The following is a 26,590-nucleotide window of genomic DNA, read 5'->3' on the forward strand; positions in this document are numbered from 1 at the left end:
GAGACACAGAGCGAGAGAAGAGAGACACAGCATGAGAGACAGAGACACAGAGAGAGAGAAGAGACGAGGAGAGAGCAAGGAGAGAGAGAAGCGACCGAGCAAGAGAGAGAGACCGAGCGAGAGAGACAGAGAGCGAGAGACAGCGAGAGAGAGACACAGCGAGAGAGCGAGAGACACAGCGAGAGAATGAGCCAGAGAGAGCGAGCGAGGAGAGAGCGAGGAGAGAGCGAGGAGAGAGCGAGAGAGAGACACAGAGCGAGAGAGAGAGACAGCTAGAGAGAGAGACACAGCGAGAGAGAGAGACACAGAGAGAGAGAGAGAGACACAGCGAGAGAGAGAGACACAGAGCGAGAGAGAGAGACAGAGCGAGAGAGAGAGAGAGAGAGAGAGAGAGAGAGACACAGAGAGAGCGAGAGACAGAGAGAGAGCGAGAGACCGAGGCGAGAGAGAGAGAGAGCGAGAGAGAGAGACAGAGACAGAGACAGAGACAGAGAGAGACACAGCGAGAAAAAGAGAGAGACACAGCGAGAGAGAGAAGAGAGAGAGAGACACAGCAAGAGAGAGAGAGAGAGAGAGAAACACAGCGAGAGAGAGAGAAAGAGACACAGAGAGAGTGAGCAAGGAGAGAGTGAGGAGAGAGCGAGCGACCAAGCGAGAGAAGAGACCGAGCGAGAGAGAGAGACACAGAGCGAGAGAGACACAGAGCGAGAGAGAGAGACACAGAGCGAGAGAGAGCGAGCGAGGACAGAGCGAGGACAAAGCGAGGACCGAGCGAGAGAGAGAGACACAGAGCGAGAGAGAGAGACACACAGCGAGAGAGAGAGAGACAAGAGAGAGAGAGAGAGAGAGAGAGAGAGACAGAGCGAGAGAGACACAGCGAGAGAGAGAGAGAGACACAGCGAGAGAGTGAGAGAGAGACAGCGAGAGAACGAGCAAGGAGAGAGCGAGGAGAGAGCGAGCGACCGAGCGAGAGAGAGAGACCGAGCGAGAGAGAGAGACCGAGTGAGAGAGAGAGACACAGAGCGAGAGAGAGAGAGACACAGAGCGAGAGAGAGAGACACAGAGCAAGAGAGAGAGACACAGAGCGAGAGAGAGAGACACAGAGCGAGGAAGAGAGACACAGAGCCAGAGATAGAGACACAGTAAGATAGAGAGACACAGCGAGAGACACAGAGCGAGAGAGAGAGACACAGCGAGAGATAGAGAGAGAGAGACACAGCGAGAGAGAAACAGCGAGAGAGAGAGACACAGCGAGAGAGAGACACAGCGAGCAAGACACAGCGAGAGAGAGAGAGACATCGCGAGAGAGACACAGCGAGAGAGACACAGCGAGAGACACAGCGAGAGAGAGAGGGAGAGAGAGAGACACAGAGAGACACACAGAGCGAGAGAGAGAGACAGAGAGAGACACAGAGAGAGAGAGACAAACAGAGAGAGACACACAGAGAGAGAGAGACAGAGAGAGAGAGACAAAGAGACAGAGTGACAGAGACAGAGTGTCACGATCGTCGAACAGAGATGAGGACCAAGGCGCAGCGTTGCAGGCAAACATACTCTTTATTAGAGACACGATCAAAAACAACAAAACGAAAACGTGACAGTTCACGGTCTAACACAACAGACTAGAAACAAAATCCCACAAACTCTGTGGGGAAACAGGCTGCTAAAGTATGGTTCTCAATCAGAGACAACAAGCAACAGCTGAATCACGTTGCCTCTGATTGAGAACCACACTGGCCAACATAGAACAACAATACTAGAATGTGAAACCTAGAACAAAACACATAGACTTTACACACCCTGGCTCAACATATTAGAGTCCCCAGAGCCAGGGCGTGACAGTACCCCCCCCCTAAAGGCGCGGACTCCGACCGCGCCCACCAAATACCACAGGGGAGGGACCGGGTGGGCACTCCGCTTAGGCGGCGGATCCGGCTCCGGGCCTGATCCCCGCTCCCTCTCCAACCCCCCAAAGTACCCCTGGTCCGGTCTGGCCCCGCTGGCCGGAGCTGGACTGCACACTGGTGGAGCGGATTGCTCTAGCTCCGGCGTGAAGCATCTGACCGGTGCCGGACCAGCCACCGGTGGAACAGGCACGGGCCGTGCCGGACTGACGACGCACACCACTGGCTTGGTGTGGGGAGCAGGAGCGGGCCGAGCCGGGCTGACGAAACGCACCACTGACTTGGTGCGGGGAGCAGGAGCGGGCCGGACCGGGCTGACGAAGCGCACCACTGACTTGGTGCGGGGAGCAGAAACGGGCCGTGCCGGGTTGACGAAGCGCACCACTGACTTGGTGCGGGGAGCAGGAACGGGCCGAGCTGGGCTGACGAAACGCACCACTGACTTGGTGCGGGGAGCAGGAATGGGCCGGACCGGGCTGACGACGCGCACCACTGACTTGGTGCGGGGAGCAGGAACGGGCCGGACAGGGCTGACGAAACGCACCACTGACTTGGTGCGGGGAGCAGGAATGGGCCGGACTGGGCTGGCGACGCGCACCACAGACTTGGTGCGGGGAGCAGGAACAGGCCGGGCCGAGCTGGCGACGCGCACCGTAGACTTGGTGCGAGTGGCAGGAACAGGCCGGACCGTACTGGGAACACACACCACTGGCCCTACGTGGGGATCAGGAACAGGCCGGACCGGACTGGCAACACACGCCAGTACCTCTCGCCGTGCCTCTACATCCTCCTTCCCCCTGGTGACCAGTGACTCCCGTAACCTGGCGGCCTCCTGCTGCCCCGTCGTCCACGGCGTTAGCCCCCCCCTAAAAAATTTATGGGCTTCACTCCTACCCGTGGACCAGGTCTCCATGCTTCTCACCAGCCTTTCGCCCTTCTGCCTCCACGTCAAGCCCCTCTCTTCCTCACCCGGCTTGACCCAGTCGAGGAGGCGCTGGATATCCGCTAGGGATTTCCCTGGCGATGGCTCCTCGACCCGCTGCTTGGTCCAGTTCTGGTGGGATCTTCTGTCACGATCGTCGAACAGAGATGAGGACCAAGGCGCAGCGTTGCAGGCAAACATACTCTTTATTAGAGACACGATCAAAAACAACAAAACGAAAACGTGACAGTTCACGGTCTAACACAACAGACTAGAAACAAGATCCCACAAACTCTGTGGGGAAACAGGCTGCTAAAGTATGGTTCTCAATCAGAGACAACAAGCAACAGCTGAATCACGTTGCCTCTGATTGAGAACCACACTGGCCAACATAGAACAACAATACTAGAATGTGAAACCTAGAACAAAACACATAGACTTTACACACCCTGGCTCAACATATTAGAGTCCCCAGAGCCAGGGCGTGACACAGAGAGAGAGAGAGGTAAAATACCTGCTATATGCTGATGACTTGGTACTTCTATCACCAACCAAAGAAGGTCTTCAACAGAACCTTAACATTCTATAGCAATATTGCAATAATTGGGCCCTGGCAGTAAATTTCAAAAAAACTAAAATCCAGATTTTCCACAAAAAAAACAGATATAATATTAATTCACCCTGAACAACACCAATAATTGAACACACTAAAAATGACACATACCTTGGTCTGACCATATCTGCATCGGGAAACTTTAATACGGCAGTGAATGCACTCAAAGAAAAAGCCTGCAGAGCATTGTATGCAATAAAAATGAAATTATTCAAAATCAACATCCCAATTAGAATTTGAACCAAAATATTTGACAGTGTAATCCTACCAATAGCTCTTTACGGAAGTGAGGTTTGGGGGCCACTCAATAAACTGGACTTTAAAATATGGGACAAACATCCAATTGAAGCCCTACATGCAGAATTCTGTCGGAAAATTCTACAAGTCCAGAGAAATACACCAACTAATGCATGTAGGGCAGAATTGGGCCGCTTTCCAGTAGTAATGAAAATACAGAAAAGATCATTAAAATGTTGGCTACATCTAAATTCAAGTCCAAATTCAAGTCTGCAATTTAAAGCACTTCAAACCCAAGAGCTGAGCCCAGAAACGAGCCCTCTCAGTCAGCTGGTGTTGGACCTAACCAACCAAGCTGACACCAGCACTGCTTCAAAAGAAAGAATTCCAATGAACAAAATCATGAACCAATCAAAGGACTCATATTTACAACATTTGAAAAACAAAACAAAATCCCAAAGCTGACTAAATTGCTATCTGACCCTAAACAGAGAATATGAATTGGCTGATTATCTCTACTCTGTCAGAGATACGAAGCAGAGACAGATCCTTACCAAGTACAGGCTGAGTGACCATCAATTTGCATTAGAAACCGGCAGACATAAAAATACATGGCTACCCAAAGAGGAGCGTATATGTGGTCACTGCACGAAAGGGGAGGTAGAAACAGAAATGCACTTTCTCCTTTACTGTGATAAATATTCCTCACAAAGAGATTCATTATTCACAGAAATGACTACATTTATTCCAAATTTTAACTTATTAAACCCAGAGGAAAAACTAAAAATACTCATGGGCGAAGGAGCAATGGCTCCCCTTGCAGCCAAATATGTATTTGCCTGCCATAGCCTGAGGGACACTGAATAATAACATCTGCATAATAAATAGTAACGTACTTATTATTATTGTTATTGCTATTATTGTTATTACCATTATTATTGTTGTTTATCATTCCAAATAGTAGTGGTATGGGTGGTAATGGTAATGATGGCAGTTTAATAATGGTGGTGGTAGTAATGATGATGGTAGTTGTAGTACTGATATAATGGTGAAGATGACCGTTATTTAGTTATAAGTTAGTTATAGTTTCATTTTCCATAATTAGATTTGTATATTTATTATATTTCTACTATTGACTGTTACCATTTTATTGTTGTTATTTATTTATTATTATTTACTACCATTTTTTATTATTATTTGTTATTATTTATTATTTTATTACAATGTATATTGTATACATTGTTGCTTTGGCAATATTGACGTCATGTTTTTCATGCCAATAAAGCAGCTTGAATTGAATTGAATTGAGAGAGAGAGAGAGAGAGAGAGAGAGAGAGAGAGAGAGAGAGAGAGAGAGAGAGAGAGAGAGAGAGAGAGAGAGAGAGAGAGAGAGAGAGAGAGAGAGAGAGAGAGAGAGAGAGAGAGAGTGCTGTAGAGACTCAATACCTTAGAGAAAGAGAGGGAGAGAGAGAGAGAGAGAGCTCAAAGACATTGCTCCTACATTTTTAACAAAATATATAGATTTAGAGTTAGATAAAGTATGATTTTTTGGCAGGGACATATACAGGATACTACCCTCCACAACATAACCTTCATTTCAAACCAAAACTCCAAACCTACAACCTGATTTTGGACGGAATTACCTGGAAAGCTTTCTACTACCAAGGATTACTATTCTCAAACTATACAGCAAATGCTCTGGCAAACAAACAGAAACCTGAAAACACCATCCAACCTGGAACTGAGTGAGTAATGTGTAGAATGAAGCTATTTTTCACTTTCAAAAACCAAGAAGAAAAATACATTACAATGATATATTTTATTTTATAAGGACTGAATGCTAAGGCTACCAAGCTTAAGCTTGCTTGACAAAGAGATACAATTTCAATTAGCACTGACGTGTGAAGTGAGAGGTGTCAAAGCCCCTGAGCCCAACAATGGCAGGAGAGTCGTACAGTCTACCCCAACCAAATGGAAAGGCCTTAGAAGCACCCCCCCACTGTTCAGAGGTCATTAAAATACAGTACCCTCTGAATGTAAAAAACGACAAGACACGAAAAGAGTACAAATTGAAACTTCTTTTGGGGAAGCAGGAGACACTTTTTGCTGATTTGCATAAAAATGGGAACATGAGCAACCTTATCTTCCACACAGACCATCCCCTGGCATGGCACAGTGCTATACTAGCACACTACCCCTCTGTTAAGAGGGGGGGTGTTAGCGACGGGTGGAAACTCAGGATACTGGACAACGAGGACTCTGAGTCGTCTAATATTAATCTCTATAAATCTGGAACCGTTTTGGTTCAAGGCAACACCAAACAGTTCCAGCTGGACTTTCACCTAATCAAAGAAATAGCTCAGCAGGAGAAGCTCTCCCTTGAGAAAGATACCCCTACCCCGAGCGGGTCAGACCAGACCTCTTCATTAAATAACCCTACAGAGCAACCCCAAGCAGAAAGTCAACTTCCCAGCACAGAGTACTACTCCCTCATTGAAATGAAGGATAAATTCACCCAGCTGGAGGTAAGGCAGGTGGAGCTGGAACAGCAGGTGAACACACTCCAGTCAGCACAGACCCATACAACAGTCCAGCACAACAACACCCCTTAACTAGACCTGGAGAGCTGCAAGTAGAGAGAGACATGTCTGCACTCTGGACTGTGGTGAGACAACATCAACAGGAGAAAGAGCAGGAGCAGGAGAAGAACAGAGCACTAGAGGAGAGGATCAGAGTGCTGGAGGAGAAGGTGAGAACGATGACGGGTGACATAGAACAACCCATTAGAGAGCTGGCCACCCCCGCAGAGAAGCCAGCAGAACAGCCCACCTCAGATCCTGGCCAAAGTCTCGACACCGCAGCAGAACAGTACACCCTAGACCCTGACCATAGCCTCGACATCACACACAGACAAACAAATGAAGAACCCCAAGCCCAGGGGATCCCAACCCCTCTGAGCAACCCCCCAGTCAGACACCCTGATAGCCCTCATGACGACCCCCCCCACACCCACTGAGGACATACACAAGCCACAGATTGTACTCCTTATGGACTCAAACGGGAAATACATACAAGAAAATAAACTTTTTCCAAAACACACAGTGTCTAAACTCTGGTGTCCAAACACCCAGCGCGCCCTAGACCTTCTGTCTGAGGACCGACTAGGATCACCCAGCCACATAATAATACACACAGGCACAAACGACCTGAGAACACAGCAGGAAAGGGTGGCCACATCACTCAAGGGAGTGATAGAAAAAGCTTCTTCTACTTTCCCCAACGCACAAGTGGTTATCTCAACCCTGTTACCACGAAAAGACTTCCACCCTGCTACCATACAGCGGGTAAACGCAAGTATTTCCCGTGACTGTGCATCAAAACCAAATGTCTACCTGGCCCACCACTCCACCCTGGACGTGAACAGCCTTTATGACCAGGTCCACCTATACAAGGCAGCAGTGCCCACCTTCGCCCGGACCCTAAAGGATATTGCCCTCAACCGCAGACCCAACACCTCACACAGGAGCAACAGATCAACAGACACCCCGCCCAGACCAGCGACACACTCTCCGAGACCTGCGGGACCCCCCCCCCAGGACCTACACATAGAGGACCCCCGCAGAGAGGACCTACATCCAGACCACAGCACCATCAACCACATCTACACCCCCACCCCCACCAATTAACTCCCCCCCAAGTCAACCATGCCCACACCCCATTTAGGCCCCCTCAGATCAGACCTATGCCCCTCCTACCCACCCCAAGCCCCCCAATCCCACAAAGAGGGCCTCAACATGAAAGTCACACATACGCCCAGGCCGTGAGCAGGCAAACAGGCCCAACACCCACTCATACACTAGCCCAAGCCAATGGCATGTACCAGATGCTCAGCAGGCTCTGATCACAATTACTGGCCTGAGGCCAAACCACACAACCAACAACATTAGACACTTTATGGAACACAAAGCCTTCACTATTTCATCCTGGAATATCCAAGGCCTGAGGTCATCTGCCTTTGGCCTAAAGAGCAGGAATCTGGACTTCACCAAAGAAATCGGAAATACAGACATTGTCATCCTACAAGAAACATGGTATAGAGGAGACGGACCCACTGGTTGCCCTCTAGGTTACAGAGAGCTGGTAGTCCCATCCACCAAACTACCAGGTGTGAAACAGGGAAGGGACTCAGGGGGTATGCTAATTTGGTATAGAGCAGACCTAACTCACTATATTAAATTAATCAAAACAGGAACATTTTACATTTGGTTAGAAATTCAAAAGGAAATTATCTCAACTGAGAAAAATGTCCTCCTGTGTGCTACCTATATCCCCCCACTAGAATCCCCATACTTTAATGAAGACAGTTTCTCCATCCTGGAGGGGGAAATCAATCATTTCCAGACCCAGGGACATGTACTAGTCTGTGGCGACCTAAATGCCAGAACTGGACAAGAACCTGACACCCTCAGCACACAGGGGGACAAACACCTACCTGGAGGTGACAGCATTCCCTCCCCCATATGCCCCCCTAGGCACAACTACGACAACATAACCAACAAAAACGGGTCACGACTCCTGCAGCTCTGTCGCACACTGGGTATGTACATAGTCAATGGTAGGCTTCGAGGGGACTCCTATGGTAGGTACACCTATAGCTCATCTCTTGGCAGTAGTACTGTAGACTATTTTATCACTGACCTCAACCCAGAGTCTCTCAGAGCGTTCACAGTCAGCCCACTGACACCCCTATCAGACCACAGCAAAATCACAGTCTACTTGAACAGAGCAATACTCAATCATGAGGCATCAAAGCCAAAGGAACTGAATAATATTAAGAAATGCTATAGATGGAAGGAAAGTAGAGTTGAAACCTACCAAAAAACAATTAGGAAACAACAAATTCAATCCATTCTAGACAACTTCCTGGACAAAACGTTCCACTGTAATAGTGAAGGTGTAAACTTGGCAGTAGAAAACCTAAACAGTATATTTGACCTCTCAGCTTCCCTATCAAATCTAAAAATCTCTAACAGAAAACCAAAGAAAAGTAATAACAGTGATAAATGGTTTGATGAAGAATGAAAAAACCTAAGAAAGAAATTGAGAAACCTATCCAACCAAAAACATAGAGACCCAGAAAACCTGAGCCTACGCTTTCACTATGGTGAATCACTAAAACAATATAGAAATACACTACGGAAAAAGAAGGAACAGCATGTCAGAAATCAGCTCAATGTAATTGAAGAATCCATAGACTCTAACCACTTCTGGGAAAATTGGAAAACACTAAACAAACAACAACACGAAGAGCTATCTATCCAAAACGGAGATGTATGGGTAAACCACTTCTCCAATCTTTTTGGCCCTATAACAGAGAACAAACAGCAAAAAAATATACATGATCAAATGCAAATCTTAGAATCAACTATTAAAGACTACCAGAACCCACTGGATTCTCCAATTACATTGAATGAACTACAGGACAAAATACAAACCCTCCAACCCAAAATGTCCTGTGGTGTTGATGGTATCCTCAATGAAATGATAAAATATACAGACCACAAATTTCAATTAGCTATACTTAAACTCTTTAACATCATCCTTAGCTCTGGCATCTTCCCCAATATTTGGAACCAAGGACTGATCACCCCAATCCACAAAAGTGGAGACAAATTTGACCCCAATAACTACCGTGGGATATGCGTCAACAGCAACCTTGGGAAAATCCTCTGCATTATCATTAACAGCAGACTAGTTCATTTCCTCAGTGAAAACAATGAATTGAGCAAATGTCAAATTGGCTTTTTATCAAATTACCGTACGACAGACCACGTATTCACCCTGCACACCCTAATTGACAAACAAACAAACCAAAACAAAGGCAAAGTCTTCTCATGCTTTGTTGATTTCAAAAAAGCTTTTGACTCAATTTGGCATGAGGGTCTGCTATACAAATTGATGGAAAGTGGGGTTGGGGGAAAACATACGACATTATAAAATCCATGTACACAAACAACAAGTGTGCGGTTAAAATTGGCAAAAAACACACACATTTCTTTCCACAGGGCCGTGGGGTGAGACAGGGATGCAGTTTAAGCCCCACCCTCTTCAACATATACAGTGAGCTCCATAATTCACTGGACAGTGACAATGTTTTTATTATTTTGGTTCTGTACTCTAGCACTTTGAGTTTGAAAGGAGACAATGACAATGAGGGTGAAGTACAGACTGTCAGCTTTAATTTGAGGGTATTTTCATACATATCGGATGAACAGTTTAGGAATTATAGAAGCTTTTGTACATGGTCCCCCCCATTTTCGGGCATTAAAAAACATTGGACGGTTTAACATAATGTAGAATAAAGTAATCATTGTTAATATTTGGTCGCATATCCTTTGCATGCAATGACTGCTTGAAGTCTGCGATGCATCGACATCGCCAGACGCTGGGTATCTTCCCTGGTGATGCTCTGCCAGGCCTGTACTGCAGTCATCTTCAGTTCCTGCTTGTTTCGGGGACTTATTGCCTTCAGTCTCCTCTTCAGCATGTAAAATGCATGTTCAATTGGATTCAGATCCGGTGATTGACTCGGCCAGTCAAGGATTTTCCACTTTTTGGCCATCAAAAACCCCTTTGTTGCTCTAGCAGTATGTTTAGGGTCATTGTATTGTTACATGATGAAGTGCCGTCCAATGAGTTTGGAGGCATTTGGTTTTATCTGAGCAGATAAAATATTTCTGTAGACTTCAGAATTAATTGTTCTACTTCTGTCTGCAGTCACATCATCGATGAAGACAAGTGAGCCTGTTCCACCGGCAGCCATACAGGCCCAAGCCATAACACCCCCTCCACCATGTTTCATGGATGAGGTGGTATGCTTTGGATCATGGGTATTTCTTTTTTTTCTCCACACTTTTGTCTTTCCATCACTCTGGTACATGTTAATCTTTGTCTCATCTCTCCACAATACTTTTTTCCAGAACACTTGGGGCTCTTTTAGGTGCTTTTTAGCAAACTGTAATCTCGCCTTTCTGTTCTTCAGGCTTATCAGTGGTTTGCATCTTGTAGTGTTACCCTCTGTAGTCCTGCTGGTGTAGTCTTCTACGTATGGTAGACTTTGACACATCTACACCTGCATCCAGGAGAGTGTTTTTGATCTGTTGGGCTGTTATCAGGTTTTTTTTCTTCACCATAGAGAGTATTCTCCGGTCATCCACTACAGTGGTCTTCCTCGGTCTACCAGGTCTTTTGACATAATTGAGTTCACCGGTTCTTTTTTTCTTGTTATTGATGAACCAAACTGTTGACTAGGGCATGGCCAGGGTTTTTGCAATGTTCCTGAATGATTGATTTTCATTTCTGAGACTTATGACGGCCAACTTCATTTGCATCGACACTGCTGTCTTCCTCATGTTGTCACACCCCAACAACAACCTCCAAAGGCAATAGCAAAGTCTAGAATCAATACTATTCATCAACAGCTCTCCTGCATTCACTAACGACACAAATGAATACACCTGCCTAACCACACACATCTGTGAAGCCAATTTAACAAATACTTGTAGTACCTTAAAATGGGGGGACAATGTACAAAAGGTGCTGTCATTTCTAAACGGTTCATCCGATATGTATGAAAATACCCTCAAATTAAAGCTGACAGTCTGCACTTCACCCTCATTGTCATTGTATCCTTTCAAACTCAAAGTGCTAGAGTACAGAACCAAAATAACAAAACAATGGTCACTGTCCAATGAATTATGGAGCTCACTGTATATCAATGAATTGGCGAGGGCACTAGAACAGTCTGCAGCACCTGGCCTCACCCTACTAGAATCTGAAGTCAAATGTCTTCTGTTTGCTGATGATCTGGTGCTTCTGTCACCAACCAAGGAGGGCCTACAGCAGCACCTAGATCTTCTGCACAGATTCTGTCAGACCTGGGCCCTGACAGTAAATCTCAGTAAGACAAAAATAATGGTGTTCCAAAAAAGGTCCAGTTGCCAGGACCACAAATACAAATTCCATCTAGACACCGTTGCCCTAGAGCACACAAAAAACTATACATACCTCGGCCTAAACATCAGCGCCACAGGTAACTTCCACAAAGCTGTGAACGATCTGAGAGACAAGGCAAGAAGGGCCTTCTATGCCATCAAAAGGAACATAAAATTTGACATACCAATTAGGATCTGGCTAAAAATACTTGAATCAGTTATAGAACCCATTGCCCTTTATGGTTCTGAGGTCTGGGGTCCGCTCACCAACCAAGAATTCACAAAATGGGACAAACACCAAATTGAGACTCTGCATGCAGAATTCTGCAAAAACATCCTCCGTGTACAACGTAAAACACCAAATAATGCATGCAGAGCAGAATTAGGCCAATACCCGCTAATTATCAAAATCCAGAAAAGAGCCGTTAAATTCTATAACCACTTAAAAGGAAGCGATTCCCAAACCTTCCATAACAAAGCCATCACCTACAGAGAGATGAACTTGGAGAAGAGTCCCCTAAGTAAGCTTGTCCTGGGGCTCTGTTCACTAACACAAACAGACCCTACAGAGCCCTAGGACAGCAACACAATTAGACCCAACCAAATCATGAGAAAACAAAAAGAGAATTACTTGACACATTGGAAAGAACAAACAAAAAAACAGAGCAAACTAGAATGCTATTTGGCCCTAAACAGAGAGTACACAGTGGTAGAATACCTGACCACTGTGACTGACCCAAACTTAAGGAAAGCTTTGACTATGTACAGACTCAGTGAGCATAGCCTTGCTATTGAGAAAGGCCGCCGTAGGCAGACCTGGCTCTCAAGAGAAGACAGGCTATGTGCACACTGCCCACAAAATGAGGTGGAAACTGAGCTGCACTTCCTAACCTCCTGCCAAATGTATGACCATATTAGAGACACATATTTCCCTCAGATTACAGCGATCCACAAAGAATTCGAAAACAAACCCAATTTTGATAAACTCCCTTATCTACTGGGTGAAAAACCACAGTGTGCCATCACAGCTGCAATATTTGTGACCTGTTGCCACAAGAAAAGGGCAACCAGTGAAGAACAAACACCATTGTAAATACAACCCATATTTATGTTTATTTATTTTCCCATTTGTACTTTAACTATTTGCACATTGTTACAACACTGTATATATACATAATATGACATTTGAAATGTCTTTATTCTTTTGAAACTTCTGAGTGTAATGTTTACTGTTAATATTTATTGTTTATTTCACTTTTGTTTACTATCTACTTCCCTTGCTTTGGCAATGTTAACACACGTTTCCCATGCCAATAAAACCCTTAAATTGAATTGAGAGAGAGAGAGAGAGAGAGAGAGAGAGAGAGAGAGAGAGAGAGAGTGATAACACATATATTATATTCAATCTCACCTGCCACTTTGAGCACGTTTTGAGAGGTGTGGGTAATGGGTGAGGTCACGCCCACAGGAGGGTTGCGCCCTTTCTTATTATAGTTCCCTGGCTGACCCAGGCTCTGGGGCTTCCTCACTTCCCCCTTGACACCTGCGTCTTCACTGTCAGCCTCCATGGGTCTGGAGGACTTCCTCCACTTGCTGGGGTTCTCGGTCTTGAGGCTCCCCGTCTCGTAGCTGCCCCCGTCCATCTTGCGTGCGGCCTTGGCATCCTCACTGTACCAGGACAGGCCACTCTCCACCAGGGAGCGCTTCTCAGCGTCGGTGCGGAGCTGCAGAAGGACACAGAGACATAACCATTGAGATATTAAGTATTCTGCAAATGGAAATATTCATATTCTATTTGTATGGTCACAATGGGAAACAGTGTTGGAGTTAATTCCATTTCAGTTCAATCAATGAAGAAGATTAATCGAAATTCAGATTTAGGAATTCTTGAATTTTCTGATTTAAAAAAATTGAATTGTTGGGGTCATGTGAGAGGCAGCCAGGTGTGTGCGTGTGTGTGTGTGACACTGTGTTTGTTATCTGTGCCAGACCCTCAGTTTACGCTTAGTAATCTCTACTGTCCCATCTGCGTGTCTGTCTGCATTTCAGAGGGAGAGCATGTGGGAGGAACTGATAAGCCTGTACTGTTTAACATCAGAGATTCACTGCAGTCACTATGTTATGATCTGCAGAGTCTTTCACTGCAGTAGTCACTGCAAATAGAAAGGTTGAATCATGGCTCATGTTCTCCTTTGAATCCCACAAATGTTAATGCATCCTGGATGATCAGTCTTTGACTTGCCATTTTCAAGGCACATTACATACTCATGACATGCATTTTGGATGACGTGCTACATGAAAGGTTGGTCAATCTGGGCTGATTTAACAGTGTCCTCTATTCCAAACGCCCCAGTTTTGCCTCCACTATTTCCCCAATGTTTTTCAATGCCCTCCTCTTTCTACGTGGCTGCAACCATGTTATATAACGACTGCTCTTTCGTGGTCTGAGGGGCAGGCATAACATTAACTGTCCAATTAAACTAGACCAACTGAGAATTATTCACTCAGACCTTTCCTTACGATAACGTTCAGCACAGTGGCCAAGGCTGGGAGTGGCCAAAACAATATAGTACCTTCCTGTAGGGCACAATTCACCTCAACTCTACTGAATCACCTCTGCTCTCCTCTTTGTTGAGCAACGCAACACTCATTCATCAAAACAACCTGGACACAATGCTGTTTCACCTAACGCGTCCCTGAGCAGAAGTCTTTGTTAATACAAAGTGGACACTGCTTCAGTGGGTAAGTAACTACATCATTATACCATGCCATGAGAGGGAAATACTGTACAAGGCTATCATCCCAACATATGACCAATTGATTGTAGGTACTATGTCATTGCTTTGAGAGCACCATACTGTATCTAACGGGGTATCCTGTGGTGAATTGGGGGGCTGCGAGTATAAAAATTGGGCACAGTATGTCTTGACAGCGCTCCTACTTAATATGATATAGTCACAGATGGCTCAGTCAGCTATACTAATCCCCATAATTCATCACTCCGCTCTCTCTGGGACGAGGAGGGGGCAGCCGGAAGATACAGGGTTGCCACAGTAACACCAGAAGTGACAAGATGTCTGTGAAGCATTTTTCACCTGTGGACAGAGAACCTCTGCACTTACCACACAACGCAGATATAGAAGAAAATCTGAATTCTCAAAAAAGAACTGATTACTGAAAGTTGACTTGATCATATGTGGTGTAAGGATAAGTGAAGGGGTCATTAGAAGTGCCTTATGAAGCGACATCAGTGATGTTTTTCCACCTGAGAGATCACCTACAAAAAGTGTCACCTTTCAACCAAATTGACTTTCAATCCAATTTAGATGTTATTATTATTATTATTAGATGTCCACCGACTAAGTTGGATTAATGTTTCTGCAGTGTTAAATGAAATGTAAAATATCACTGATTTCAAGTGAATGGGTAATGGGACTGTCGCAGTAAACAAGAGGTGCACAATGACATCATCATCTTTATCCATTTCTGATTGATTGAATGACATTGCTGCGTTGGCCGTGTGAACTGCTTCTCTGGGACACAAATGACTCAGGCAGATTTGACACGCTTCTGCAGAGGGTGAATCATACATGCAGGCAGGCAGGCAGGGGGACAGGGAGACAGGGCAATCAATGGGTGCAATGTAAATCATGAAACGCTGACCTGAACTTTGAGGACAAAGAACTTAGGTAATTGAAATCTTATATAAATATCTTAGCAAGAGACATACACTGCCCTCACAAGGTAGACTGCTCTCATCTGCTCTGCTGTGTGTGTGCAGTAGTTTGTCAGACAGGTAGACAGGGGGACAGGTAGACAGGGGGACAGGTAGACAGGGGGACAGGCAGAAGGGGACAGGCAGACAGGGGGACAGGGGGACAGGTAGACAGGGGGACAGGTAGACAGGTAGACAGGTAGACAGGGAAATCGATTAAATGTCAGTCATGAAATACTGACCTAAACTTAGAGGGAAAACTGTGTTCTTCCATAACTCACACTGATAAAAATGTTCCTTTTTATCTGCTGGAGCATGCTTTCAGGTCCTGTCAAAATACCAGGCATACTGCTCTGCCCTCACAGGGTATCTACTTACAGTTTCCCCAGTAAGATGCGTGTGTGCGTAGGCAGTAAATCAAATCAAATCAAATCAAATTTTATTGGTCACATGCGCCGAATACAACAGGTGCAGACATTACAGTGAAATGCTTACTTACAGCCCTTAACCAACAGTGCATTTATTTTAAACAAAAAAGTAAGAATAAAACAACAACAAAAAAGTGTTGAGAAAAAAAAAAAAGAGCAGAAGTAAAAAATAAAGTGACAGTAGGGAGGCTATATATACAATAGAATAAAGTGACAGTAGGGAGGCTATATATACAGGGGGGTACCGTTGCATAGTCAATGTGCGGGGGCACCGGCTAGTTGAGGTAATATGTACATGTGGGTAGAGTTAAAGTGACTATGCATAAATACTTAACAGAGTAGCAGCAGCGTAAAAAGGATGGGGTGGGGGGGCAGTGCAAATAGTCCGGGTAGCCATGATTAGCTGTTCAGGAGTCTTATGGCTTGGGGGTAGAAGCTGTTGAGAAGTCTTTTGGACCTAGACTTGGCACTCTGGTACCGCTTGCCGTGCGGTAGCAGAGAGAACAGTCTATGACTAGGGTGACTGGAGTCTTTGACAATTTTGAGGGCCTTCCTCTGACACCGCCTGGTATAGAGGTCCTGGATGGCAGGGAGCTTTGCCCCAGTGATGTACTGGGCCGTACGCACTACCCTCTGTAGTGCCTTGCGGTCAGAGGCCAAGCAGTTGCCATACCAGGCGGTGATGCAACCAGTCAGGATGCTCTCGATGGTGCAGCTGTAGAATTTTTTGAGGATCTGAGGACCCATGCCAAATCTTTTTAGTCTCCTGAGGGGGAATAGGCTTTGTCGTGCCCTCTTCACGACTGTCTTGGTGTGTTTGGACCATGATAGTTCGTTGGTGATGTGGACACCAAGGAACTTGAAGCTCTCAACCTGTTCCACTACAGCCCCGTCGATGAGAATGGGGGCGTGCTCAGTCCTCTTTTTTTTCCTGTAGTCCACAATCATCTCCTTTGTCTTGGTCACGTTGAGGGAGAGGTTGTTGTCCTGGCACCACACGGCCAGATCTCTGACCTCCTCCCTATAGGCTGTCTCATCGTTGTCGGTGATCAGGCCTACCACTGTTGTGTCGTCGGCAAACTTAATGATGGTGTTGGAGTCGTGCCTGGCCATGCAGTCATGGGTGAACAGAGAGTACAGGAGGGGACTGAGCACGCACCCCTGAGGGGCCCCCGTGTTGAGGATCAGTGTGGCAGATGTGTTGTTACCTACCCTTACCACCTGGGGGCGGCCCGTCAGGAAGTCCAGGATCCAGTTGCAGAGGGAGGTGTTTAGTCCCAGGATCCTTAGCTTAGTGATGAGCTTTGAGGGCACTATGGTGTTGAATGCTGAGCTGTAGTCAATGAATAGCATTCTCACGTAGGTGTTCCTCTTGTCCAGGTGGGAAAGGGCAGTGTGGAGTGCGATAGAGATTGCATCATCTGTGGATCTGTTGGGGCGGTATGCAAATTGGAGTGGGTCTAGGGTTTCTGGGATTATGCTGTTGATGTGAGCCATGACCAGTCTTTCAAAGCACTTCATGGCTACAGACGTCAGTGCCACGGGTCGGTAGTCATTTAGGCAGGTTATCTTAGAGTTCTTGGGCACGGGGACTATGGTGGTCTGCTTGAAACATGTTGGTATTACAGACTCAGTCAGGGACATGTTGAAAATGTCAGTGAAGACACTTGCCAGTTGGTCAGCACATGCTCGGAGTACACGTCCTGGTAATCCGTCTGGCCCTGCGGCCTTGTGAATGTTGACCTGCTTAAAAGTCTTACTCACATCGGCTACGGAGAGCGTGATCACATAGTCGTCCGGAACAGCTGGTGCTCTCATGCATGCTTCAGTGTTGCTTGCCTCGAAGCGAGCATAGAAGTGGTTTAGCTCGTCTGGTAGGCTTGTGTCACTGGGCAGCTCGCGGCTGTGCTTCCCTTTGTAGTCTGTAATAGTTTTCAAGCCCTGCCACATCCGACGAGCGTCAGAGCCAGTGTAGTATGATTCAATCTTAGACCTGTATTGACTCTTTGCCTGTTTGATGGTTCGTCGGAGGTCATAGCGGGATTTCTTATAAGCGTCCGGGTTAGAGTCCCGTTCCTTGAAAGCGGCAGCTCTACCCTTTAGCTCAGTGCGGATGTTTCCTGTAATCCATGGCTTCTGGTTGGGGTATGTACGTACGGTCACTGTGGGGACGACATCATCGATGCACTTATTGATGAAGCCAGTGACTGATGTGGTGTACTCCTCAATGCTGTCTGAAGAATCCCTGAACATGTTCCAGTCTGTGCTAGCAAAACAGTCCTGTAGCTTAGCATCTGCGTCATCTGACCACTTTTTTATTAGCCGAGTCACTGGTGCTTCCTGCTTCAGTTTTTGCTTATAAGCAGGAATCAGGAGGATAGAGTTATGGTCAGATTTGCCAAATGGAGGGCGAGGGAGAGCTTTGTATGCGTCTCTGTGTGTGGAGTAAAGGTGGTCTAGAGTTTTTTCCCCTCTGGTTGCACATTTAACATGCTGGTAGAAATGAGGTAGAACGGATTTAAGTTTCCCTGCATTAAAGTCCCCTGCTACTAGGAGCGCTGCATCTGGATGAGCGTTTTCCTGTTGATTAATGGCCTTGTACAACTCATTCAGTGCAATCTTAATGCCAGCATTGGTTTGTGGTGGTAAATAGACAGCTATGAAAAGTATAGATGAAAACTCTCTTGGTAAATAGTGTGGTCTACAGCTTATCATAAGATACTCTACCTCAGGCGAGCAAAACCTTGAGACTTCCTTAGTATTTGATTTTGTGCACCAGCTGTTGTTTACAAAAATACAGAGACCGCCACCCCTCGTCTTACCCGAGTCTGCCGTTCTGTCCTGCCGATGTAGCGTATAGCCTGCTAGCTGAATGTTGTCATTATTGTCATTCAGCCACGACTCCGTGAAACATAAGATATTACAGTTTTTAATGTCCCGTTGGTAGGATAACCGTAATCTTAAATCGTCCATTTTATTATCCAAAGCTTGAACGTTGGCTAATAGGATTGATGGGAGAGGCAGTTTACTCGTTCGCCGTCGGATCTTTACAAGGCACCCCGACCTACGTCCACGGTATCTCCGTCTCTTCCTCACGCGAATGACGGGGATCTGGGCCTTGTCTGGAGTCTGTAGAATATCCTTCGCGAACGCCTCGTTGAAAAAAAAGTGTTCGTCCAACGCGAGGTGAGTAATCGCTGTCCTGATATCCAGAAGCTCTCTTTGGTTATAAGAGACGATGGCATAAACATTATGTACAAAATAAATTACAAATAACGCGGAAAAACACACATAATAGTACAATTGGTTAGAGGGCTGTAAAACAGCAGCCATCTTCTTCCGGCGCTGTAGCCTATATAGTTTACAGAGATACAACAGAAACATAGCTAAGGTTGTTGTGATTGAATGTGCCATTCACTCACCATGACAGAGGAGTTGCGTCTGGAGCCGAGGGGTGTGGTGGGCAGGGAGTTGAGGGAGGAGCTGGCGTTGAACTCCTCTGAGCTGAGGTTGTCTACAGAGCCATCGCTGAGCCCACTGCTGATGGAGCTGCTCTCTTCCCAGCTGAAAAGAGAAAGGGTCAAAGGTTATAATAAAGCAGAGCATGGTACTGTTCAGGAGGGAATATATAGTTAGTGTATTAACAGTTACAAAGCTATCTAACAGTAAAGGAAAAGGAAAGGGGCATACCTAGTCAGCTGTACAACTGAATGCATTCAACTGAAATGTGTCTTCCGCATTTAACCCAACCCCTCGTAGTTAAAGAGGATGTTATCAAAGGAGAAGACAAAGGTAGGTCTAAACTGGCAACAGCTTTGACTGTCCATCTGTCCTCCTGAAGGGATACCATGGTAACGGCCAGTGGAGGTGGGCACCTCTAGCTACAAGCTGTTTGATCAGACAAGGGATGCCTAGGTTACACCACACAGCTGCTTTGATTCTAACAACACAACTAGGAACTCTTTATCCTCTCTCATATGCAACAGATCCTCTCAGTGACATAAACTACAGCTCCATGAGTGGCACTTTGACTGAAGTTTCCTCAGCACGGGACGTTTCTGTTAAATCAAGTTGACTGGGCGAGGCCAAGGGTGGCGGTGGGTTGACAAGTAGCTCAGGGATGGCATGCTCCAAGGAGCGATAGAACAGGGGAGCAGGGGAGTTAGAGAAGGGGAAATCCCAGTGACAGCTGCCTGTAGGTCTGGGCTGTCACCCCACCACCTGCCTGGCCTGGGTTGTCCTGGCCTGGCCTGGGTTGTCCTGGCCTGGCCTGGGTTGTCCTGGGACATATGATGCTGGAGAGGAGGGAGTCGGGCACACAGATGAGCAGTCACAGTGTGGTACTGTAGCCCAGAAATCTGTTGCTCGCTCACAAGACAGCAAGTAATACTTGGACCAAATGGATCTCTGAATACATCTGAATAGGAGTACATTTGAATTTCACACTGAAAATACAGGTCATTGCATGCAACTGAATTTGAGAAGGGACGATTGTCACGTAAGGTTCAGAGCAGGACAAAACAGTGTTGAATTTAAAGCAGAGACTTTTTAAATGGAGACCCGGGTTCTGAAGCGAGCTTTTATGCCTTTATGGTTTCAATAGAAACATCTCAAGAGTGCTGTAATGTTAAGTACCTCTTAGATGTATGTAACTGTTACGTTCCCTCTCATTAGTTTGACAGGGGTAAGTAGCATTTCATTTTTTATCCGGACACACAAACGTGTCAGAGAGCAAAAGGTAGATAGAATAATAAGAGCCTTAAAGAGCAGAGTCATTCCTAAGTTATCTTCTCTGTCTGTGCTTCCCTGCAGATTGGAAATGGCTTTTTATGGGTTCCTACTCTGCAATTAGCAGGGCGATGGAACATGGAAATGCATATGTAGAAACACTGGAAGAAAAAAATGGTCCATAGAAAGTCTGAAGCAGAGGAGGCAATTGGACTTAATCACATGGCTACGGAGAAGTGAGTCCCCCCCCCCAAAAAAAAGCATTGGGTGAAACCTACAATCTACCAGTCACTGGAACACTTTAGTATATCATTTTGCGCTCTGAAATGAACTGCTACCATAAATGTACAGGACAAAAAGTATACTGTATGTTGTTGTCAGTTACAAAATTAACTAACGTCTCTTAATCTTGCATTTCTCAGAAGCACCAATCCCCCTAAGTGGATACATCAATCTAAAAAGTCGTTTATAAACTAGGGAATTTACTTCCTTCCATCCCTCATCAGGTAGACATATAAAACACACAGAATTGTGGGACAACACAGAGACAGGGTGTTGAGTGATGTTTTCATTTGTGGTTGTGGAGCTAAGAGTTTTAAGACTGATCTGTGTTGCTGCGCTGCAGTGCTCTCTGTAGGTGGTTGTCAAACACAACCATCTTGTTAAATAAGTCCTGTACATTTTACATTTACATTTTAGTCATTTAGCAGACGCTCTTATCCAGAGTGAATACTTTTTTTTCCTTTTTTTTTGTCTTTTTTTTTTTCTTCTCCATACTGGCCCCCCGTGGGAACACATACAGATAGTACACAAAATTAGTGCCACTTATGAGTTAATATCCTCTCCAAACCTCTAAATATCCTTTCAAGACTAGTACGGATATTGCATCCCTCTGATCTGTTAGCCTTATGTCTAGCTGACATGGAGATAATAGATATTGAAGATGGCAAGATTGGGGGTTTATATATTGAATGCTAAGCAGAGTTTTGTGATGTGCAATGGATGAAATTGACTTCTTGGTCTATAAACTTTGTACAGAGTACTGAGGTGAGCCGCATTTGTCGCCACTCTAAGCAGCAATGCTATAAACAGTTAGTAGTCTGTGGTAGTCTTTTAACAACCACAAACCAGCAGGGATTCTATCACGGGACTTGGCTGAACAGCAGGGACCTCAGCTCACAGTAATACTAAAACTTGGCCTAAAAGTGTGATGAGTTGATGTCTAAGGAAAGGTTCCATCTTTGATCCTACATTGGGATTTGAAAATGTTATCCTCACAAACTGGTGAAACCAGCATGTTTGTTACTTGATAAAGATCACATTTTGAGGGAGAGCCTGTTCTTCAAGGTCAGGCATTCAGTGTTCTGGCATTATTGAACTGATTAACAGAGACCCACAAATACTCACCCCTGACTTTTATATTTGAACGAGTCACAGCTTATTCAGTAGCTCTTTGCCAGTGGTTTGTTACTAGACACGCATGATGAAGTCAGCCAGGGTCATTCCTTTGTATGTCCCCAAGGGGGTGGCAAATCCAGGAGAGACCGGGAGGGTCTGTAACTCTGTATAGCCTGTAGTCTGTTGATATTGCAACATGTCTACTTTGGAGCTTACATTTCAGAGGTGAAACTCAGACAGGGAGGAACTGATCCACGTACAGTACATACTTCATACATTGGGGTGGAAATGAGCTTTTTGTTTTCCGTGGCACTGCTCCAAGCTTACCGGCTGATTTATGCGTTAGTGCTATTATTTGAATTTCTGTCACTGAGAAAATGTTTTGGTTTGAAAGATTGAGGGAGGGGTTGTGTGGTGGGTGAAGGAGGGAGGGAACAATATGATCTACATTCTCCACTCCTCCCTAGCGGAGCACAAACTGGGACCAGCTGTGTGCAAGAAGACGACTCTTATTGAAAAAGCATATCATTGTGTAATGTACTAGACGTGCATGGCTAGACTAGACAATCTTACTGCTAGAAGACAACTTTCTGCATACTGTAGGGCAGGGCTGCCCAACCCTCTTCCTGGAGATATACCATCCTGTGGGTTTTCAGTCCAACCCTAATTTAACACACCTGATTCTACTTATTAGCTGCTCAACAAGACCTTAACTAGCTGAATCAGATATGCTAAATTAGGGTTGGACTGAAAACCTACAGGATGGTAGATATCCAGGAAGAGGGTTGGGCAGCCCTGTTGTAGGGATACTAAACCTAACAATGATTTCACTTGATTCAGTCAATCATACTACATTGAAAACATCTCCAATCATGCAGAGAAATGTGACATTTTGCACTATAATGATTTATGTCAACCATACTCATCCAGCTGTGACAACAGAAACAAACCACTAACATCCTCATACAGAGAAAGATGAACACCACCATGACACTTTGATGTCATTCGTGCCAGAATAATAAGTGGTCAGTTTGGATAAGCACCCAGGCATCACACCTAATAAAACAACATGGCACTTCCTCCACACACACACACGTCATCTTTACAGGTTTAAAGCTGCTGCTGCTCACTATTGAAGAGTCCCACCTTTGAAGTGTGTGCTGTGACCTTGATGAAGTTCTTGACAAAAGCATTGTCTAAAATCCATTATTGCTGCCTTAATTAGTTTTTAAAAGCTTATTAATGGTCATCCATCTTGTTGAAATCCCAAACACCAGTCTACACTATTAGTGACCAGCAGCCACCGATGTTACCCAATTATGGTAACTCTTTCATTACAGCCCCCTATACACTAGCTAGTTACGGAAGGAAATTAAAGGCCGGATGCAGGGACCAGGTAGCCAGTCAAGATCAAAGAGGTCATTTTAACTATTGACATGACACAGCGCAAACATAACTAGCTTCGTAAAGCAGACATGCACACAAACATGTGGATCGTCTGACCCTATAGATGTTACGAGGTAGTAAAAGGGGCGTAAACCATTAATGGTCAAGTCTTTGCAACAACCAGACCCGTGTCATATGATCCCAAATACTTTAGCTGCACTTCATTTAGATTGCCCAGTATATGGAACCAATGGGATAGTCCCAAAAGAGCAAACTCCAAGTTAAATCAAGCGCAACTCCAATACTTTCAACATACAGTGCCTTCCGAAAGTATTAATAATAATAATATGCTATTTAGCAGACGATTTTATCCAAAGCGACTTACAGTCATGTGTGCATACATTTTTTACGTATGGGTGGTCCCGGGGATCGAACCCACTACCCTGGCGTTTCAACCACCATGCTCTACCAATTGAGCTACAGAGGACCACACCCCTTGACTTTTTTCACATATTTGTTGTAATTGCCTGAATTTAAAATGGATAACATTTAGATTTTTTTGTCACTGGCCTACACACAATACCCCATAATGTCAAAGTGGAATTATGTGAAAAGCTGAAATGTCTTGAGTCAATAAGTATTCAACCCCTTTGTTATGGCAAGACTAAATAAGTTCAGGAGAAATAATGTGCTTAACAAGTCACTTAATAAGTTGCATGGACTCATTCTGTGTGGAATGATAGTGTTTACATGATTTTTGAATGAGTACCTCATCTCTGTACCCCACACATACAATTATCTGTAAGGTCCCTCAGTCGAGCAGCGAATTTCAAACACAGATTCAACCACAAAGTTTTCCAATGCCTCGCAAAGAAGGGCACCTATTGGTAGATGGGTAACAAAAGCTGAAATTGAATATCCCTTTGAGCATGGTGAAGTTATTCTTTACACTTTGGATGATGTATCAATACACCCATTCACTAAAAAGGTACAGGCGTCCTTCCTAACTCAGTTGCCAGAGAGAAAGGAAACCACTCAGGGATATCGCCATGAGGCCAATTGTGACTTTAAAACAGTTACAGAGTTGAATGGCTGTGATAGGAGAAAACTAAGGATGGATCAACAACATTGTAGTTACTCCACAATACTAACCTAATTGACAGAGTGAAAAAAAGGAAACCTGTACAGAATAAACATTTTCCAAAACTATCATCCTGTTTGCAACAAGACACTAAAGTAATACTGCAAAAAATGTGGCAAAGCAATGAACTTTTTGTCCTGAATAAAAAGTGTTTTGTTTGGTGCAAATCCAATACAACACATCACGGAGTGCCACTCTCCATATTTTCAAGCTTAGTGGTGGCTGCATCATGTTATGGGTATGCTTGTAATCGTTAAGGACTGGGGAGTTTTTCAGGATAAAAAATCAACGTAATGGAGCTAAGCACATGCAAAATCCTAGAGGAAAACCTGGTTTAGTCTGCTTTCCACCAGACACTGGAAGACAAATTCACCTTTCAGTAAGGCCAAATTCACCTAAAACACGAGGCCAAATCTACACTGGAGTTGCTTACCAAGAAGACAGTGAATGTTTGAGGCCGAGTTACAGTTTTGACTTAAATCTGCCTGAAAATCTATGGCAAGACCTGAAAATGGTTGTCTAGCAATGATCAACAACCATTTTGACAGAGCTTGAAACATTTTAAAAAGAATAGTGTGCAAATATTGTACAATCCAGGTGTGCAAAGCTCTTAGAGACTTACCCAGAAAGACTCACTGCTGTAATGGCTGCCAAAGGTGATTGTAACATGTATTGACTCAGGGGGTTGAATACTTCTCTAATCAAAATACATCAGTGTTCTCTTTTTTCTCTTTTTCAATTGTTAGAATTTTTCTTCCACTTTGACATTATAGTATTTTGTGTAGATAGTTGACAAAAAATTACAATTAAATCCATTTTAATCCCACTTTGTAACACAACAAAATGTGGAAAAATTCAAGGGGTGTTAACACTTTCTCTGAATGCACTGTATGTATTTGTCCCTGGTCTGGTGACAACTACAGGTCTGGGAGAAGGATGGTAGACACACAGCTAGGCCGAAATAAACTTAATGACTCTTGGGAGCGCATACCTGTGGCTGAACGCTCAATGAATCTTCAGTTACCCAGATAGCTGTGGTTCTGTTGCCACAATTCCATCATGGAGGATGTTCTTTTAACCAATCCCATAATCGCTTCTGACAAACAAGTGCCAACTCTCCATCTAACAAGACCTCAGTGTTTGCTTGCCAAAGTATAGAGCTTTGCTTGATAAGCAAAATGTTCACCGTCTGTCTCTGAGTCACTTGCTCTAGATCCATTTGAACAATTGACCCAACAGGTAGCCTATATACAGATATATCCTTTTTAGAAGGAATACTGAAAATGACAGTATTTTTACTATATAGCCTATAAGCTAGTAATTGTATCAAAACTCTATTACATTAGCAGGTAAAAAATGATCAAGATTCAAAATGTCCCATGGGAAAGCTTCTGTGGATAGATAAAAAAATCACTCATCAGTTTATTTTATTTTAAACTGCAACTATGCATTCAGTTGATTGATTTCAATAACATAATTACATTTCTCTTTTCAATGCTTTTGTTTGTTTTTCAACAGTAGCCAGCTTAATTCCCATCATTTCATCAGGTAAGCAAGCTACAATGGGTACAATGTTACATTCTAAACAGTTCATTGGTCAACTCGAGTCATTCAAATTCCATGCGTTCACAGTATTGAGAATAATTTACAGAGCCACACTACATCGTCTGATGGTGTTACACGCTGTTCTGTATCGTTATAATCATCACTGCTTTGTGCCTACCTTGGACCCAGAGTAAAATGTATTGTCCTTTTCGCACCGGGCGCAGTCCGCTGCCGCATCGGCGGCACTTTCCCAATTAGCACACGTCCGCTCATATTCGCGCAATTCTGACATAAAACGGCATTTAGAAGAAAACAAATCCCATAACGTCCATGTAGCCTTAAGGAAGGCTCAACGCTCCATTCAAATTCTTATCTTCATTGCAGCAACCTCCTATTCCCTGTTCCCCATACAGTAAGGACTGCTAACCAGTTGGGAAACACCCCCAACCAAGTAGGAGGCTAAAAAGTGACCCCCCTACTCTCCCTCTCCTGATGGCTAACAGCTGTTCCCAAAACTGCCACATGTAACCCACATCATATCATCAACACCACCATTCTAGCTACTTTAATAAACTAATT

At 44.7% G+C, this 26,590-nt stretch overlaps 1 protein-coding gene across 1 annotated transcript in view; it reads right to left on the bottom strand.

Moving 5' to 3' along the window:
- LOC311138322 (neuron navigator 1-like) overlaps nt 1-26,590 on the bottom strand; it is a gene marked incomplete at its 3' end in the record, with an annotated part of 111,945 nt that overhangs the window by 34,569 nt on the left and 50,786 nt on the right. The window contains exons 5-6 of the mRNA XM_084173005.1: nt 19,236-19,377; nt 13,082-13,394 (exon numbers count right to left, since the gene is read on the bottom strand). Coding sequence (XP_084029131.1) covers nt 13,082-13,394; nt 19,236-19,377 — 455 coding nt within the window. The remainder of the gene's footprint in view (nt 1-13,081; nt 13,395-19,235; nt 19,378-26,590) is intronic.

This window comes from Coregonus lavaretus, assembly GCF_964263955.1.
Source record: "Coregonus lavaretus genome assembly, chromosome: 12".
Classification (NCBI taxonomy): Eukaryota; Metazoa; Chordata; class Actinopteri; order Salmoniformes; family Salmonidae; genus Coregonus; species Coregonus lavaretus.